The sequence below is a fragment of the Mugil cephalus genome, chromosome 8 (genome assembly GCF_022458985.1).
Source record: "Mugil cephalus isolate CIBA_MC_2020 chromosome 8, CIBA_Mcephalus_1.1, whole genome shotgun sequence".
In the NCBI taxonomy this organism is placed as follows: Eukaryota; Metazoa; Chordata; class Actinopteri; order Mugiliformes; family Mugilidae; genus Mugil; species Mugil cephalus.
The window spans coordinates 27,694,921-27,714,119 of NC_061777.1; the positions used below are offsets into that span (position 1 = coordinate 27,694,921).

Consider the following 19,199-nt stretch of genomic DNA (forward strand, 5'->3'; position numbering starts at 1 on the left):
GCAGGTTGTGTTCTTGGGAGGGGACTGATATGAGCTGATATGTGCTGACCTTTAAAACAAAGTGCAGCCCACAGGGTTTAGATGCAAAGTTTGAGACTACAGGTAAGGTCTTCACATCTAATATTTTAGCTATACCCTTAAGTTTCTTTTCAATCTATGACAAACTGGCATCTGTAACAGTTGATGTCCTTACCCTCAGTAGTATTGTTTTCTGTTGTTCTCTGAATACTAAAACGATTGCTGGTACTATTACAACAGTCCAACACCATTAGTCGGTAGAAATAACTTTCACTGTAAAATATAGCTTTTATTAAATTACTCTTTTTATAATTACTTTGCTCGTCTTTTTTGTTGAGTTTGGTTAAGACACTGATATCCACTCTTTGCATATGGGGTTACAATTAGTTACTTCAAGTATTTTAAATGGTGTCCATTTTTAAATGATTCTATAAAATCAGTAAATTGACATCATCCAGGTAAAAAGTAAACCTCTGGAGTTACATTTGCAGAAAAAAGCTCTCAGGAAACTATCACGTGGATGTGCCTTAGCTTTTAAGTCTTCTTGATCTTTGTTGCTGGATTTGTTGTTGGTTGCTCTTTTTGTTTTTTCACTTAATTTTTGTACAGCACTTTGGTCAACCTTGGTTGTTTTTAAATGTGCTTTATAAATAAACTGATTGATTGATGTAGAGTTGGGAGCGGAAAAATGACCCAAACAAATCCAGCTGTTGTAGAACAAGATTTTCCGACTGACCTTCAGTAATGATGTAATATTTGTGTGAGCTTGTGTGTGGAAAGATTATATCCATATATTGTCTTTAAGGGATTGGGTGCCAGCTTATTTTGTTTTCTATGAACAAAGAATGTTATTTTATTACTGATTGAGTCAAAAACTACTGCACAAGTTGCTGTGTTTCACTGCAGATTTTCAACGTTGTGCATTTCATATTTAATGACTTCCAGCAGTAAATTCAGCAGTTTAACAGCAGAGAACAAAGCCAACAGAAACATAGCTTTTGTAGTGTCTAATGAAACCAAGTGGAACGTATTAGTTGCACTTAGAATACTGGAATACAGGGAATTTGGACAATTATGTTATGTTACAAGCAACAGCAGAACACACTGCCCTATGGAAACTGGTGTATAGCACTGTGTTCTATATGCACATCTCATGAAAACATTTTAATTGTCTGCTTTCAGTGCTCATTAAAAGAAAGACTTGGTCTCTACATTAATGTGAGCAACAGATAGAGAAATTACAAGAATTGTCTAAATATAAATGGTTTTACAAAAACACACATATAAAAAAAAACAGAAATGAGAAAACTGCTGGTTACGATTTGGATTGATTATCTCTCCTCCACAGTCTCTTGTGAAGTCATGGCCTCCAGCTTTCCTCTCATCCTGTTGGTGCTCAGCAGTCTGGGTGTGGCTCAGTCCCAGCTGAAGGTGTATAACCTGCGGGCCTCCAAGCTTCCCTCTAACCTGGTGTCTACCACTGACGGCTATGTTAAGGTGTTTTCTGGCTCAGCCAGTCTAGGTAAGACCTCTGTCCGGAACAATGATGCCAACCCTTGGTGGAAGGAGGAATTCGCATACTTCAGTGCCCTGGAGAATGAAGTACTGCGGCTTGAGGTTTACGACGATGACATCCTCTTTGATGATCTGCTGGGAGTATGTCAGCGTCAAATCAAGTTGGGAACCCATGAGCATGACTGCTACCTCGAGAAAGGTGGCACCCTCCATTATGCCTACACCCTTGGTTGAAAGGGATATGCTGTGGCTCAACAGACATTTCTTTCAGCTTGGCTCTAAGGAATGTTTTCATCCTGATATGTAATTTCTAAGAGATTCTCTGCCCCACATCAATGGTAATTTTCTCCTGTTTCCAACATTACACACTTGATGTTTGTATTAAATCTGTGTGTTAAAGCTCCTGTCTCATCTGCTGCTGTAACAGCATAAATTGCCCCACTGTGGAATTAAGGATGATCTTGTTTTGTCCTGTAAGTCCCTGAAAAATGAAATAACCTTTACTGCAACATCCATTCTTTACACTATGTTCAGTCATTTAGCATCATAATATGAGAGTGTAATCCAGAAATAATTAGTTTAGTACCTCTGACCCCTTCAGACACACGTAATACATGCTCTCTTCCAAGTGCCTGATGCGCCAGGACATCCACGGGGTAGTTGGTTACTCTTTCCTTTAATGTTTTATATGAGCCACAGTCAAATTAACCTTCAATTAATATTAATTATAATATAATTATTAGGTTATTATATTGTAACCTTAATTATATATTAATATTTTATGTCATTCTGTAGTTTCAGATCTTCAGATTAATTTTGTAGTAGGCCTGTTCTTTTATTAAAAACACTTCAAACTAATTAAATGTACAAACAATAGAACTTGATTTGAAAATAGTGGACTAATTTCACGTGACTCTTACAACAGGTCAGGATCACTTGTAAATTGTGCTTGTATCTAAAAAATACGAAAAAAAATACTGAATGTGGGAAGGTCCATTTGTAGGCAACGCTTAGGAATGCAAGGTAACACTTTCTATGAAGGTTGTACTTATAATGCCCTATGAATGCACTCATGTTTTATAAGGTGTCTATAAAGCATTATAATGGTCATTATTACCATCTATACATATTCACAAGTCGTCATAACCAACTTCATGATGCATTATGACAACTGGTTATGAATGATTATAATTTTAATCTGAATAGTGCATTATAAATATGTCAATATCTGCCTAGTCACTTGTTCATTTTATGATGCATCATAACTACTTTGCTTTGCTAAATGTGCATAGTGATGTATAATGAGTTTTGACTTCGCCTATAGTGCTTTATATCTGTAGTTATAAGTATATGTAATAAAGTTATAATAATGTATACATCTCTCTACAGCACACAGTCATAAAAAGCTATGCAATATCATAAGTGCCAATTGTCAGCGCTAAGTAAAGTGACAAGAATATGACACTATTATTAACAGATATAAGTTACTATGAGTAATTAAAAGGTGCAATGAACTAAGTCCTGAGTCTGGCATCTTTACCCCATATGCACAATGTTAATATCATAGGTGTTATTTGTCAGCTTTAGGTAAATTAGTGCAAATGAGGTGTTGTGGATATAAGACTATTATAAACAAATATGAGGCACAATGAAATGAGAGCCTGGACAGTAAAGACAAAAGGAATGCATTTAGTTCACTTTATTTTCATTTAAACCAACACACATAATCAGAATGATTATCAATGTTCTGAGCACATTACACAAACACATGAAACAGGCCACAAAAGTGGCACGGCGTGGTCCTAGAGATGTGGCCCTTAAAAGTGCCTTTGGGTCTGTGAGGTGATTCAGGGTCAGAGGTCAGGAGATGGTTTGACAGCAACCACAAGAAGAACAGAGGCAAATCTTTTGTGCTCTAGCTGGGTTTGCTTTTTTATGCAGAAAGGTTTGATTGAAAACACACAAGCAGATCACGTTTTTTTGTTTAAAGCAGCGTAATGAGACAGTATGTTACCGCATATCGTGCAGGCACCGCAGATTACCCGCAGGTGGCTTAAGCTAGCTAGACGAAAGTTACCGGACACGGCTATTTTTAACTCACAAATTAGATCGTTTTCATATTCTTGCGTTTAATGATTGAAACCATTCAAAACCATTGCATTAATATGTAAACGATGTGCTTCATGTAAGCAAAGTAAGACATTAGTTCACAAAACATTAGCAGGACAGAGAGACGACCTACCTATCCTGGAGAGGACTCAGCGGAGAAAGGAAAGAAAAGCCGCTTTACGATTAGTACATACAGTCAATGCTTTACGACAGTGGGAGGAGCTGGGGAAGGAGTCGGGTGGGTGGGGTCTGAGGTCAGGGGTCATGGACTAAAGAATGACATTTCTACAATAATAATAATATAAATAAAAACGATATTAAAATAATATCCGATGGCATTCAATAAACGCGGACATTTCTAGCGACCCTTTATAAAGAAGCGGTGTCACGGTGGATGTGAAACTGTCACGAAAATTAATCTATTGTTTGGTGCCTGCCGATTTTTCTCAAATTTTCATGCCGCTCGAAACGAATTTCAAACTGATGTATTTCAATTGGAAGTTATTTCGTGCTATGAGGACGACTGTCAATGTGGCACTGCGCAATGAAGAGGTTTGATTTTATTTCATTTAGACTAGATTTGTAATGGTCTTATTTCGGTTTTTAATGTAACGTCAATTTTGCTGCAGGATTCGGCACTTTGAGATTCGAAAAAAAAATTAATGGTTATTTGTTATATCGGTCTCTTATACAGGATCGCTAGAAATGTCCGCCTTTATTGAATGCCGTCAGATATTATTTTAATATCGTTTTTATTTATATTATTATTGTTGTAGAAATGTCAGTCTTTAGTCCATGACCCCTGACCTCAGACCCCACCCACCCACCTCCGTCCCCAGCTCCTCCCACTGTCGTAAAGCATTGACTGTGTGTACTAGTCGTAAAGCGGCTTTTCTTTCCTTTCTCCGCTGAGTCCTCTCCAGGATAGGTAGGTCGTCTCTCTGTCCTGCTAATGTTTTGTGAGCTAATGTCTTACTTTGCTTACATGAAGCACATCGTTTACATATTAAAGCAATGATTTCGAATGGTTTCAATCATTAAACGCAAGAATATGAAAACGATCTAATTTGTGAATTAAAACTAGCCGTGTCTGGTAACTTTCGTGTAGCTAGCTTAAGCCATCTACGGGTAATCTGCGGTGCCTGCACGATATGCGGTAACACAATGTCTCATTACGCTGCTTTAAACAAAAAAACGTGATCTGCTTATGTGTTTTCAATCAAACCTTTCTGCATAAAAACAAACCCAGCTAGAGCACTAAAGATTTGCCTCTGTTCTTCTTGTAGTTGCTGTCAAACCATCTCCTGACCTCTGACCCTGAATCACCTCACCAACCCAAAGGCACTTTTAAGAGACACATCTCTAGGACCACGCTGTGCCACTTTTGTGGCCTGTTTCATGTGTTTGTGTAATGTGCTCAGAGCATTTATGATCATTCTGATTATGTGTGTTGATTTAAATGAAAATAAAGTGAACTAAATGCATTCCTTTTGTCTTTACTGTCCAGGCTCTCATTTCATCGTGCCTCATATTTGTTTATAATAGTCTTATATCCACAACACCTCATTTGCACTAATTTATCTAAAGCTGACAAATAACACCTATGATATTAACACTGTGCATATGGGGTAAAGATGCCAGACTCAGGACTTAGTTCATTGCACCTTTTAATTACTCATAGTAACTTATGTCTGTTAACAATAGTGTCATATTCTTGTCACTTAGCGCTGACAAATAGCACTTATGATATTGCATAGCTTTTTATGACTGTGTGCTGTAGAGAGATGTATACATTATTATAACTTTATTACATATACTTATAACTACAGATATAAAGCACTATAGGCGAAGTCAAAACTCATTATACATCACTATGCACATTTAGCAAAGCAAAGTAGTTATGATGCATCATAACATTAACAAGTGACTAGGCAGATATTGACATATTTATAATGCACTATTCAGATTAAAATTATAATCATTCATAACCAGTTGTCATAATGCATCATGAAGTTGGTTATGACAACTTGTGAAAATGTATAGATGGTAATAATGACCATTATAATGCTTTATAGACACCTTATAAAACATTATGAGTGCATTCATAGGGCATTATAAATACAACCTTCATAGAAAGTGTTACCGAATGCAATTGATCGTAAGAACGGTTCTTGCATGAGGCCCATTGTCTTCTGCTGATTTACCTGAATACAGCCGTCATTAGCATGTAGGCAGCCACTTCCTGTCTTCCTTGGACTGGTTGGTAGGTTATTGGCTTTGGAGGGTATGGAGGTTGATCCCCTATAGTTGGAACACGCTGTCCCCGATGTCCATGCTATGTTGTTTCACTATGACTTCTGCCCCCTGTGATTGTACAGCCCTCCTCCAGGCTGTCTTGCTCTGTTTCTCCTATGGAATACGTGTTGGTGGGATTGAGGAGCTCCTCAAAGTATTCCTTCCACCGCCGGACAATAGACTCAGAACCAATGTCCCCCACTGCCCCCAAGATGTGGTTAGAAGCTCTGTCAGAGGTGGGAGTTAAAGACTATCATGGCAGGTTCTTCCACCAGGCAGTGATCAGTTGACAGCTCTGCTCTTTTCTTCACCCGAGTGTCAAGAACATACAGTTGCAGATCAGATGATACAACTCATCATAGTGCCAAGAGCACAGATGAACAATCTTATGTTCGAACATGTTGTTAGCTGTGGACAGACTGTGACTCGCATAGAAGTCCAATAACATTACTTCATGTCAAAGCATATCCAACATGGCGATGGCGGGCTCTGCCCACTTGTGGTCCATATACAGTCAATAAACTTGATACACATATGCACTGCATTATACTGAAGCCTTATTGTGTATTCCTTAGTGTGAAATTTTTCATTTATATTAAGGTTATAAGGTCAAGTGAGTGTTTTACCAGTGGCGGCTCCTGACAAATTTCTCAGGGGGGACAATTGTAGCGATGATGACTAACAAGTAAATCAATAAGTAGCAAGTCAACTATCATTTTTTTTTCAATTCACATTACCAACACCACATACAGCACCAGATTGCAAGATAAAGATTTCCCCTTTAGCCACATTTGCCACACACTAGTAGCCAGGTAATCAGTTTTTCCTTTGAACGTGGAGAGAGATTTCTGCTTCACCATTAATTAAGACATGGACTAGATACAAGTTGAAAACATTAGTATTTATTTACAGTTCTTAACTTTCTATTAATGTTGTTTTTCATTACAAATAGTTTTACGAAAGCACTGGCACAATAGAAAAAAATGAGTATGTAGTGCTGTAATCTCAGTATCAATCAATAAAAATATCAATTTATAGTATGATTGGAAACAAACAAATTGCAAGTACACAATAGTTTGTATAAATCCAAATAAAAGAAGGGGTAGTACAGTCAAATTCCTAAACAGTACACAAACATTCCAAATGAATCTGTATTATAGGAAAAATAGAAAGGTAAAGTGGATTGCCACATCACAATTTCTGTTATTAATCAAAGACACCACCAGAGGACTATTTAGAACAAAAGCTTAATTAAGAAATCACAGAATCACAAATCTATGCTAGTGGCCAAATAATCTTGAATGAAAAAATTAACTATAAAAACAACAATATAAACAGTGAAAAGATTATGTGCACGTGTGTGGGTGAGTGTGAGAAAGTGAGTGAGTGAGACTAACTTACTTGTACTGAAATTTTGCTCGTCTCTCTTTCAAAGAAGCAAAGTGATCAATGACCCTTTCATTGAAATCAGCCATGTTCCTGACAAGCTCCCTCTCCATGGAGAACATGGCCAGTGCATTCAGACGTTCCTGGCCCATTGCATTGCGCAGGAATGCCTTAATTCTCTAACAGCGTAGAGAAGCACCTCTCAGCTTCATCCGTTGTCATGGGCGTGGTTATAAGAATGTTCAACAGAGCTACGATCTCTGAAACTGTCTCCTGAAGGTTGTACCTCTGCAGAACCTGGTACAGCGCAAGTGAACCGCAGCAGTCCTTGAACTCTGGATTCTCATAGATCAGAGATAGTTCTCTCTTGAGCTTTGCCTTATTAAGCATAGGATATGCCCTCACAGTGGCATTCAGAGTCTCAACAGGAAATGAAAGGCAGTACTGCTCAAACATCTCTGCCTGTAGCAGTGTGGTGCACACAAAGTGGTCGCTGAAGGAGAACTGCTGTTGAGATAAGTCCCTGAGGGCAAGTGGACCAACAGAGTTTGTTAATACATAAAAATGAGTGTCTGGTAGCATTAACAAAAGTGAAGAAGGCAGCAGTTTCAAAACATTAATAATTATCTTATATTTTCCAGCTTTACTGCCACAGTCAGTCACTTCATTAGCAACATCTGCACAATCTAATTTAATCCAACAACCCAACCGTTTAAATCAATCGGAGGCTTTTTAAAGAGCTATTGGGACAGCCAGACAGTAATGAGTTACAATAATCCGGCCTGGAAGACACAAATGCATGAACTAGTTTTTCTGCATCGCTCTGAGAAATTATTTTCCTAATTTTGATGATATTACGAAGATAAAAGAAAGCAGTCCTGGTCACCTGCTTTGTGTGAGAATTAAAGGACATATCCTGGTCAAATATATCACCAAGGTTTTTCACAGTAGTACTGGAGGCCAAGGCAATGTCATCCAACAAAAACAGGTGATTAGATAATGAATCTCTGACATGTTTACAGCCAAATACAAAGTCTTATGTAGAAAATTACAGGTCATTCAAGCCTTTATGTCTTTAAGGCATGCTTGGAGTTTAACCAGCTGATTAGTTTCATCTGGTTTCATGGATAAATATAGCTGGGTATCATCTGCGTAGCAATGGAAGTTTATGCCGTGCTTTTTAATAATATTGCCTAAGGGAAGCATGTATATATTACATGGTGTTTGGTGGCCTGGTGTATATAATATATTCATTATGTGAATAATATTGGTCCTAGTACAGAACCCTGAGGAACTCCATAGCTTACTTTGGTATATATAGAAGAATCGTTGTTTACATGGACAAACTGTCTGACAGATATGATTCAAAGCAGTCTAGTGCAGTTCCTGTAATTTTGATCACACTTTCAATTCTCTGTAGCAGAATACTGTGATCAATAGTGTCAAATGCAGCACGGAGATCTAGCAGGACAAGTATAGAGACAAATCCATCATCTGAAGCCATGAGGAGATCATTGGTAACTTTATGATGAGCTCTAAAACCTGACTGAAACTCTTCAAAGAAACCATTCCTGTTTAAATGATCAACCAACTGATTGACCACAACCCTTTCTAAAACTTTAGAGATAAACGAAGTTGACCTATAGTTGGCTAGAATATCTGGGTCAAGAGAAGGTTTTTTAAGTAATGGTTTAATTGCAGCAGTTTTAAAAGACTGGGGGCATATATCCTGTTAATAAACATACGTTTATCTGATTTAAAGAATTTTAAACTTTAATAAAAATTAACGAACAAGTTAGAAAAAAACTCACCCCCGTACAGTTGTCATGAATAGTGAAATAAACCATTGAGACCAAAACCGCTTTTTTGAACCAGGCTGTAAACATGTTTAATAATGCTGTAAAGTTGGACTTTTTAACATGGGGGTCTTTGGGGATTTGCTCCCTTTTGCAACCAGCCTCAAGCGGCCATGATATGAAATGCAATTTTTTGCACTTCCGCATGGGCTTCATCGCTCAGCCCTGGAGGTTGCTGCTTGGAAATAACGTATGTTCTATGTTTCTGTTGCCACGGTTACCAAACCCTTTGAGCCAGCGCAATCATTTAGAACTGTCATCAGGTAATTTGACCGGAACGTCTTTGTGAGTGTCCATAATCACTTTTTAATGTACATCCCGTAGCCAATCAGAATCGAGGATTCACCCATATACCATAATTTACAGTAAACTACCATAATAAATATGGTGACCATGTATAAGATATTATGGTATGCTTATTTAGGAACTGTAAATTTCATATTTTCATTGTTTATGATAAATTACTATGTAAAAAAACAGATCTATTGTAAACATGTTGACAGTAATTTTCTTTAAAAATAACATCTATATTATAAACATTTTTACAGTAAACTATGACTAATTTACAGTAAAATACTGGCAGCTGTGGTTGCCAGAAATTCACCGTAAAAAAATACAGTGATAAAATATAAAACATTACGGTATGCCAGTGAATTTCACAGTTGAAAATGTTTTTTGTTTGTGGTAAATCATATGGAAAAACTTATGATATATTGTAAACGTTTAAATCAGCTCCAATGCATCAATAACCAAGAAGCTTTGCAAACTTACTGCTAGTACCATACTTCAAATTCACAAGTATTCTGAAAGAAACAAAACCAAGTCAAAACTTGAAAACACAACTCAAATTTTAAACAAGTCATTCCTCACAGTAATTTTTAATCAAAACAAACACTATTAAACAAACTGCACGGAGTCTATGTTCCCTGTGAGACAACAACATTTCTACTGTGACCTTTGTGTTGGTCTTAGTGAGGCCACATTTTCTGACTGCATCTCGAATGGCTTTACTGTAAAACAAAATGAACTGAATGCGCAGAAAAGTTGCTTCTAATAACAAAAAAAACAAGAAGCCAAAACTATTAAACTCCCTACATTGAATGGAAAATTAGAATTGTGTAATTGAAGGCAGCATTACCCTGAAAATGTTTAAAGTAACTAAAAAAGCAGCTTCTAACCAAAATGGCAAAAAGTAAAGAAATAAAAAATACACTAAATTGCTGTTGCCTTGGTCTTATTGCTCAAGTGATAGCTTCAAATTGGTTGGCTTAACTGAAAGTACAGCCTCTATCAAAAATGGCAAAACATACACAAAATTTCTGCTTATGTTTTATTATTCACCTAATGTATAGGCATTAATAATTCCACATAAAATGCACAATGAGCCAATTCACATAATTTTCACAAACTAAAACCTGCTGATTTTAACCCTTAAGTTGACCAAAAAAAGAATACTGTACATGTCAATACTTAACAGTTAACGTACAGTAATTAACTGGAGCTGCAAGGGTTATTAAATTAATTGCCAACTACTTTCATTAACGATAAAAGTCACATAAACAAGTCAGTTTGTGTTTCAATTTCTTTAGTTCTCTTATTACAGGAAAATATAAATATCTTTGTTTTGAACACAAGACATTTGAGGACGTCCCCTGGGACTTTGGAACAGTGATCCACATGTCTGGCATTTTATGGACCAAACCAATCAATCAATTAATAATCAATTAATCAAGATAATAATACACAGATTAAGTGATTATAAAAATTATGATTAGTTGCAGCCCTTGTGTACGTTGTGTGTTTCATACCGATTCATACAGCTGGCAATGTGCAAGAGGTCAGACTTAACAGTTCAGTTGGATAGGTCGATCTTTAACATGTCCCTCGCCAATCCTGGTCAGTGAGATCTGAGATAAGTCTGAGGACTCTTGGGTTCACCGACAGCTGCTTCTTTTTCTTCTTTGTTTTCAACTTTTGTGCCCCTCTAAGGATTGATCATGAAGAAACACCTTTGAACATAACTTCGTAATCAGCCACTAAAAATGGTGATTTTTTTTTTCTAAACGAGGAAATTAATTTAAAAAAATATTAATTATTATTAATAATAATAATAAAAACATTTCTTTACCTATGACGGAAATCAAGTGTTGAGCCCAGATCCACAGGATAATTTATATTGAGGCAGTAGTAAGATCCAAACATTGAACAGATTGCAGAGATGAAGTTGGGGATGTGGTCATTCACGACTTTACCATCTACACTTAGCATGAACTGTCTTGAGGCATAGCAAGATGTTCCTGCAAAGAACAGACAGGTAGAATAGCAGACCAGCCATTACCAAAAAGCAGTCATACCAAAATTGCTAGGCTTTGAAGCAGCACTTCAAAACATGATAGTGCGTGACAGTTTTCATGTAATACTTCCTAACATTAAACTGATGATCAACACTTACCACATACAATGATGCATGGTGTCACAGCCAAGCTTTCCACTTGTCACTTATACTTCTTTTGCCAGACATGTTTGTTCAGCATAGTAGAAGAGGTTCTCCTCTTTTACATCAAAGTAGGAGAGAAGAAGGAGCACCATATCCTTGACATCTTCTGAGCAGCCCTCCAACTGTCCTCTCAGAATTTCCAACTTGGTGACAGCCTGACGAACTCTTTTGCTCTTGTCTACACAAATGAAATGCTGTGTTTTCCCTTTTTTTCTACATTAGTGAGAAAACTCTCTTTCAGTGATATGCCAGTCAGCTCTTGGAAGTGGACTGTCATGCTAATCTCCTGGAACCAAAAGGCCACTCCTCCATGAGGGTTTGCAGATCTGTTCCCTTCTTTATCTCTCTACATTGGGAGTAGTAGGTACACTTCATAACAGTTTCTACCTCGTCTGGGCTGAAGTTAGTCTGTTCACTGAGCACTTTCATTTTGTCTTTCTTCTCCTCTTGGCTTACTGGTGTCTCACTCACTGGCATATATTTCATTTCCCACTTTATGCAACCATAGGTGTCCTGCATAGCTGCCCTTTGTTCAGCTGGGATTTCATCGGTGTCATCCTCATCTGTCTCCTGTTTCCGCTTCTTTATCCTTGGTGCTGAAGACCACGTTTTCAAAGTGGGCTTGTAATTGCTTGACTAGTGAGTGATATCCTCGCCCAGTCACATCACCTGCTATGACATCTGGCAGTGACTGTGGATACTTTTCAATCAATTTGTACTGGGAAAGGCACAGGCTTTCATCATTTCAGTAACAACAATCCGGATCATTTCTCTACGTAGCCACGGACATGGCCTTTTTCTCCTTTTTAAACACTGAAGCCTTCAGGAAACTTGTCCATGGAAGTCGTCAACCCAGTATGTAGCAGTAATCCAGCGACTAGGTGATGGGGAGAGACTGACTGATGAGCATGTTGAGGAAGATGGAGAAGACAACGCTGACTGGCTATGGCCTTCATTGGTTTGTGCTGTAAAGAATGGAATACACAAAATGTATTTAAACTCCTCTCCCAACAAAACTTGTAATTTACACAAGATCTGAAGCTGATAAAACATCTAACACAACATTAGGTGGTAATATATGTATTATTGTGGATTTATAATTAAATATAATGTTCCTGGTCACGTTTGACCAGTAGAAGAACAGCTACAGTTAAACAAGTACATAGTGTCCAAATTTCTTGTGTCTATTGATGCCTCCTGAGAACACGAGTGAAGACTGTGTTATGTGCACAACTAAAGGACTGAGTGTTGCAAGACAGACTTGAACAACTGCAGCCATGATTACACACCCATTTTTATGAGCTGAAACCCAATGAGTATTCTGGAAATAAAGCATGTTCTGTCACCTGATATCTAAAGGTGGTGTCTGATTATTTTCATACATTAAAAATAACTATGCCAAGTAAGAGCAGCACTATAATAATCATCAGATATAGAAACTGAATGTCATAGAAATATAGAGCATATTACTCCAGCTAAACCTTTTATACTGTAAGGTACTAGATGACTGTATCAACAACATATTGTGTGTTTGATTCATTTTATATTGGAAATGTGGTGACAAAAGAAGCAGTAAAGCAAAGCAGCAACTGCTAACGGACAGGAATGGGTAAGATGTCAGTAACACACAATCACACTGTTATATTCTTGTGTTTGAGATGTAAACAGGAAAAAAATAACTTAATGAATCCTAAAGATTGCATTTAATTGGTCTTCAGACTTCACTACAAATGTACTGCACATGGGAAACACAAGTGGAGGATATTAAATCTTGTGCATCCATTTTGTGTGTCTGAAAGATAAAAAAAAAAAAAATAAATAATGATTAAATACATAACTTTCAACAAATGCGCTTTGTACGGAGCACGTTGATCGCTAACTAATCTAGTAAAGTGTCAGGTACCACTGCTAGTTTTAGCTCGGCAGTTGGAGGACAAACTTACCAGTGCTGTCGTGGTTCCGAACCGGAAGGAGTCGCCGTTCTGCACCCGAACATGTAGATGCATTGATAAAAGTCTGAATTTCAGTCAAAAATTGTTCTTCCAACGTTTTGCGCTCAATCAGAGACAGTCAGTCAGTCAGTAATAGACAACACTGAGACAGTGGCACGGTCCCACCAGAACACTGCTCAAAATGAAGCTTTTATTTTGGTACTTCGGCTGAACGGCAGCGTCTGTTAGCATATTAGCCTAATATTTAGTTTCTCCAAGGCTACATTTAATATTTATATTTAACATTTACATTAACATTTAGATTTAATATTTAGTAAATGTGATTAAAAAAATTACGCTACCCCATATCCTGGTCAAATACAACACCAAGGTTTTTCACAGTAGTACTGGAGGCCAAGGTAACGCCATCCAACAAACCCAGGTGATTAGATAATGAATCTCTGACCTATTTAGAGCCAAATACAATGACTTCTGTTTTGTTTGAGTTTAAAAGTAGAAAATTACATGTCATCCAAGCCTTTATGTCTTTAAGGCATGCTTGGAGTTTAACCCAGCTGATTTACGTACACTTTCTGTCTTACTAATATCTACTTATGTACTAAATTTATTACTAATAGATGCTAAGATTATTGTAATATTAAACCTATATCACACTTGTACACACAGTTTGATGTTATTTTACAATGTTGACTAATGACATGTATAATCAGTTTGCAGGTCAGTTTGACTTTCTGAGCCTGGAAAAGATTATTGGATTCATTTGTATATAAAGTTGAACACAAGTACTAATTCTTGTCCTTCTCTGCATGTACAACCAATCCATAACCATTCAATACAACTCTTTTTCAGATTTTTTTTTTCTTGTGTCTTTTGGAAAACAATCTCATATGCGTATATAATAATTATAATTAGTTATAACTGTCAAGTTCCTTGTGAATATGTCTTTTACAGGCATCCCAACTCATCTTATAAAATGGACAAGGTGAACAAGCTGTTCTGTATTTACATATCCAGTACATAGTATGCTTGTGTCTACATTATGAACAAAAGTATTCACTCTTTTTTATTTTAGTTGTGGTTAAGGCACAAAAGAGCTCAAAAGGGGTGCAAATTATCTCTCAGTTGTTTTATTTTAAAAAATATTAATATGATATAATGTTGTAATGCTGAGAATGTAGCAGGTTGTGTTCTTGGGAGGGGACTGATATGAGCTGATATGTGCTGACCTTTAAAACAAAGTGCAGCCCACAGGGTTTAGACGCAAAGTTTGAGACTACAGGTAAGGTCTTCACATCTAATATTTTAGCTATACCCTTAAGTTTCTTTTCAATCTATGAACTGGCATCTGTAACAGTTGATGTCCTTACCCTCAGTAGTATTGTTTTCTGTTGTTCTCTGAATACTAAAACAATTCCTGGTACTATTACAACAGTCCAACACCATTAGTCGGTAGAAATAACTTTCACTGTAAAATATAGCTTTTATTAAATTACTCTTTTTATAATTACTTTGCTCGTCTTTTTTGTTGAGTTTGGTTAAGACACTGATATCCACTCTTTGCATATGGGGTTACAATTAGTTACTTAGTTATTAGTATTTTAAATGGTGTCCATTTTTAAATGATTCTATAAAATCAGTAAATTGACATCATCCAGGTAAAAAGTAAACCTCTGGAGTTACATTTGCAGAAAAAAGCTCTCAGGAGACTATCACATGGATGTGCCTTAGCTTTTAAGTCTTCTTGATCTTTGTTGCTGGATTTGTTGTTGGTTGCTCTTTTTGTTTTTTCACTTAATTTTTGTACAGCACTTTGGTCAACCTCGGTTGTTTTTAAATGTGCTTTATAAATAAACTGATTGATTGATGTAGAGTTGGGAGCAGAAAAATGACCCAAACGAATCCAGCTGTTGTAGAACAAGATTTTCTGACTGACCTTCAGTAATGATGTAATATTTGTGTGAGCTTGTGTGTGGAAAGATAATATCCATATATTGTCTTTAAGGGATTGGGTGCCGGCTTATTTTGTTTTCTATGAACAAAGAATGTTATTTTATTACTGATTGAGTCAAAAACTACTGCACAAGTCGCTGTGTTTCACTGCAGATTTTCAACGTTGTGCATTTCATATTTAATGACTTCCAGCAGTAAATTCAGCAGTTTAACAGCAGAGAACAAAGCCAACAGAAACATAGCTTTTGTAGTGTCTAATGAAACCAAGTGGGACATATTAGTTGCACTTAGAATACTGGAATACAGGGAATTTGGACAATTATGTTATGTTACAAGCAACAGCAGAACACACTGCCCTATGGAAACTGGTGTATAGCACTGTGTTCTATATGCACATCTCATGAAAACATTTTAATTGTCTGCTTTCAGTGCTCATTAAATGAAAGACTTGGTCTCTACATTAATGTGAGCAACAGATAGAGAAATTACAAGAATTGTCTAAATATAAATGGTTTTACAAAAACACACATATAAAAAAAAAACAGAAATGAGAAAACTGCTGGTTACGATTTGGATTGATTATCTCTCCTCCACAGTCTCTTGTGAAGTCATGGCCTCCAGCTTTCCTCTCATCCTGTTGGTGCTCAGCAGTCTGGGTGTGGCTCAGTCCCAGCTGAAGGTGTATAACCTGCGGGCCTCCAAGCTTCCCTCTAACCTGGTGTCTACCACTGACGGCTATGTTAAGGTGTTTTCTGGCTCAGCCAGTCTAGGTAAGACCTCTGCCCGTAACAACGATGCCAATCCCTGGTGGGACGAGGAATTTGCATACTTCAGTGCCCTGGAGAATGAAGTACTGCGGCTTGAGGTTTACGACGATGACATCCTCTTTGATGATCTGCTGGGAGTATGTCAGCGTCAAATCCAGTTGGGAACCCATGAGCATGACTGCTACCTCGAGAAAGGTGGCACCCTCCATTATGCCTATACCCTTGGTTGAAAGGGATATGCTGTGGCTCAACAGACATTTCTTTCAGCTTAGCTCTAAGGAATGTTTTCATCCTGATATGTAATTTCTAAGAGATTCTCTGCCCCACATCAATGAGTCATCATCTGCAATTAGACCAGAAAAATATCCATTGCGTATCTCATTATGGCACTGGTAATTTTCTCCTGTTTCCAACATTACACACTTGATGTTTGTATTAAATCTGTGTGTTAAAGTTCCTGTCTCATCTGCTGCTGTAACAGCATAAATTGCCCCACTGTGGAATTAAGGATGATCTTGTTTTGTCCTGTAAGTCCCTGAAAAATGAAATAAACTTTACTGCAACATCCATTCTTTACACTATGTTCAGTCATTTGGCATCATAGTACGAGAGTGTAATCCAGAAGTAATTAGTTCAGTACCTTCTAAGGCTAACACAGAGCTTAGTTTAGTAAATGTATCGTGACACCAGGTTGAACAGACATTTGTGAGTACATAGGTACATCTACAGGAAAGACCCAGTAAATGTATATTGTTCCACTTATTCTCAAACAAATTTCACTCATTCTTTTGATTTGGAAAATCTTATGTAATTTATTTTCTATTGCTAATCATGCAGTTCTGTGGCACTTCTGTAGAGCATGATAACTGCTGTGTCTCCCACTCCTTCCCCTTCTCCTCCATCTTCTTGTGAGTGTCTCTGGTCTGGAGTTGTGTGTTTCTGATCTGAGCTCTGAGATCTGTTGTTGTGGTCTCATCAACCTAGCCTGGAATTTTCCACTTCTATCTGGATGAACAATTCTCAACCTGCTTACCTCTTGCATTCTTTGTCATGTATCAGACCAGATTCTACATGTTTGCTTTAGTCAGATGAATGTATCTAGACTTGCTCTCGAGGTTTACTTTTTGATGTTAAGCAACCTTTTTGTGATTTCATTATGCACTGATATTTAATTTATTAAATTATTATATTATTTATTTCCCATATCAAGACAATAGCACTGATCATAAAAAGTAGAATGTAATCCAGGGGACTGTTTAGTCTGATGGCACAGGAAGCTTTCATATTTGTATATGTAATGTAGATTTGCAAACTTTGGGTGGTTTGTTGAATAACTTTTGACTGGAAGCCATCACTATCTGGCACTACAAATAAGACATGCATACACACATTCACTCCAACAGCTCCTTTGAGATTTCTCTTCAACCTGCATTTATTTATTTATTTTTAGTTTTAATTTAATTTAAGAGTTAACTGTAGTGTCTGTGAGGGCTGCCAGCAGTCTAAGTTTTCCACAGCTGCAGCCTTATCAGCACATGGGAAATAAAACATATGCCATGAAAGCGTGGGAAGTGTCATCTGCATGAGTCTCAGGTAGTCTCATTGCATGCTATCTGGTAGCCTTGAGTCAGTGTACATGTTGGAATAGCCAATCTCTTCAGCTCATCATCAGATGCCTGTCAGTATATGATGACTTTCCATCTCATATCACTTAAGATAGTAGATCCACTTCCTTTTAAACCAGAAATGCCATAAGTGCTTGTGCGCCTTTAAATTGTTAAGATATAACTGATATCTCAAATATACAGTATATCAAATTCTGCTCAATATTTACATGGTAAAAACAAAAATCAGAGAGGAGACTACTGAGCAGGGATACAGTACAGCTACACAGACACTGGTGGCTGTGAACTAGTGAAATGCTAGGTTCATGCAAAAATCTGGCAATTAGCAAGGTTCAGGAAATGCTGGTTTACCTTTCTTTGTTATTTAGGGAGGAGTTCACCAAGAAGCTATTTTTTCCAAATCAACCACTGGCTCACGGTACAGATACAAGATATCATTTAAATGCATTAAAAAATTGCATCAATGCTAGCAGTTTTCACCAGTTTTACCAACATGGCAGAATGGCAGGTTATTCCAGGTATACACTGGCAATCAAAATTAGAGAACGATTAATAAACTGATTTTCTCTGAAATAATGTCATCTTTACTGCTCAACAGTTGAAGGACTTTTTGTCGTGTCTATACCATGCTACTAGAACACCTTTTCCACAAAATAACTAAGGAGTTTCAACAAAAAAATATTATAAAGCAGAAAACACTGATCAAAATTAGAGAACAATAATGACTGCAGCATGGAAAAAGATTACAACTAAATTTTCTGAAGGCTGCAACAGTCAGCAATTAGTAGGAAGTGTACAGGCCATATGTTGTTGAAGTAGGGTCTGATAAACATTTGCATTCACTCTGCCATGTAGCTGTATAAGAGGCCCAACTCCTGCCGCAGAAAACATGCTCCTCAGCAAAGCTTAGTCTAGCCTTTTGATTCTTTCTGCTAATGAGAGGTTTGGTCACTGCAGAGTGGGCTTTCAGTCCAAATGCTCTTAAATGTCGAGACACTGTATGACGAGACAGATCCTTACCCTGTCCAGCACTGAACTAGCGAGCAATTCCAGCTGCAGTGAGGAAACGACTGCCCATTGAGATCCTCCATAGTATCCTGTCCTCAATTGTATTTGTCTTCTGTGGACGACCAGCCTTCTTGGGGGACTTGAGTTTGTGATGTTGTAAAGATTCAATATTCTTGAAATCACAGATTTGTATCGACCAACTTGTCTTGCTATGGCTGATA

General features: G+C 37.3%; 2 protein-coding genes and 1 long non-coding RNA gene across 3 annotated transcripts; 2 read left to right on the forward strand and 1 right to left on the reverse strand.

The window, feature by feature from the left end:
- Window positions 1-56: 56 nt before the first annotated feature.
- Window positions 57-16,914, forward strand: LOC125011895 (perforin-1-like). Its single transcript, XM_047591401.1, has 3 exons — window positions 57-102; window positions 1,367-1,864; window positions 16,673-16,914. The coding sequence occupies exon 2, from the start codon at window positions 1,381-1,383 to the stop codon at window positions 1,765-1,767; it is 387 nt and encodes a 128-aa protein (XP_047447357.1). The 5' UTR covers window positions 57-102; window positions 1,367-1,380; the 3' UTR covers window positions 1,768-1,864; window positions 16,673-16,914.
- LOC125011897 lies at window positions 10,337-11,967 on the reverse strand. Its single transcript, XR_007113229.1, has 3 exons — window positions 11,632-11,967; window positions 11,308-11,476; window positions 10,337-11,163 (listed from the first exon to the last, which is right to left on the reverse strand). It is a non-coding gene; the product is annotated as an uncharacterized LOC125011897 (long non-coding RNA).
- LOC125011896 (perforin-1-like) lies at window positions 14,800-16,914 on the forward strand. Its single transcript, XM_047591402.1, has 2 exons — window positions 14,800-14,907; window positions 16,175-16,914. Exon 2 carries the CDS (start codon window positions 16,189-16,191, stop codon window positions 16,573-16,575), a length of 387 nt encoding a protein of 128 aa, XP_047447358.1. The 5' UTR covers window positions 14,800-14,907; window positions 16,175-16,188; the 3' UTR covers window positions 16,576-16,914.
- Window positions 16,915-19,199: the final 2,285 nt, after the last annotated feature.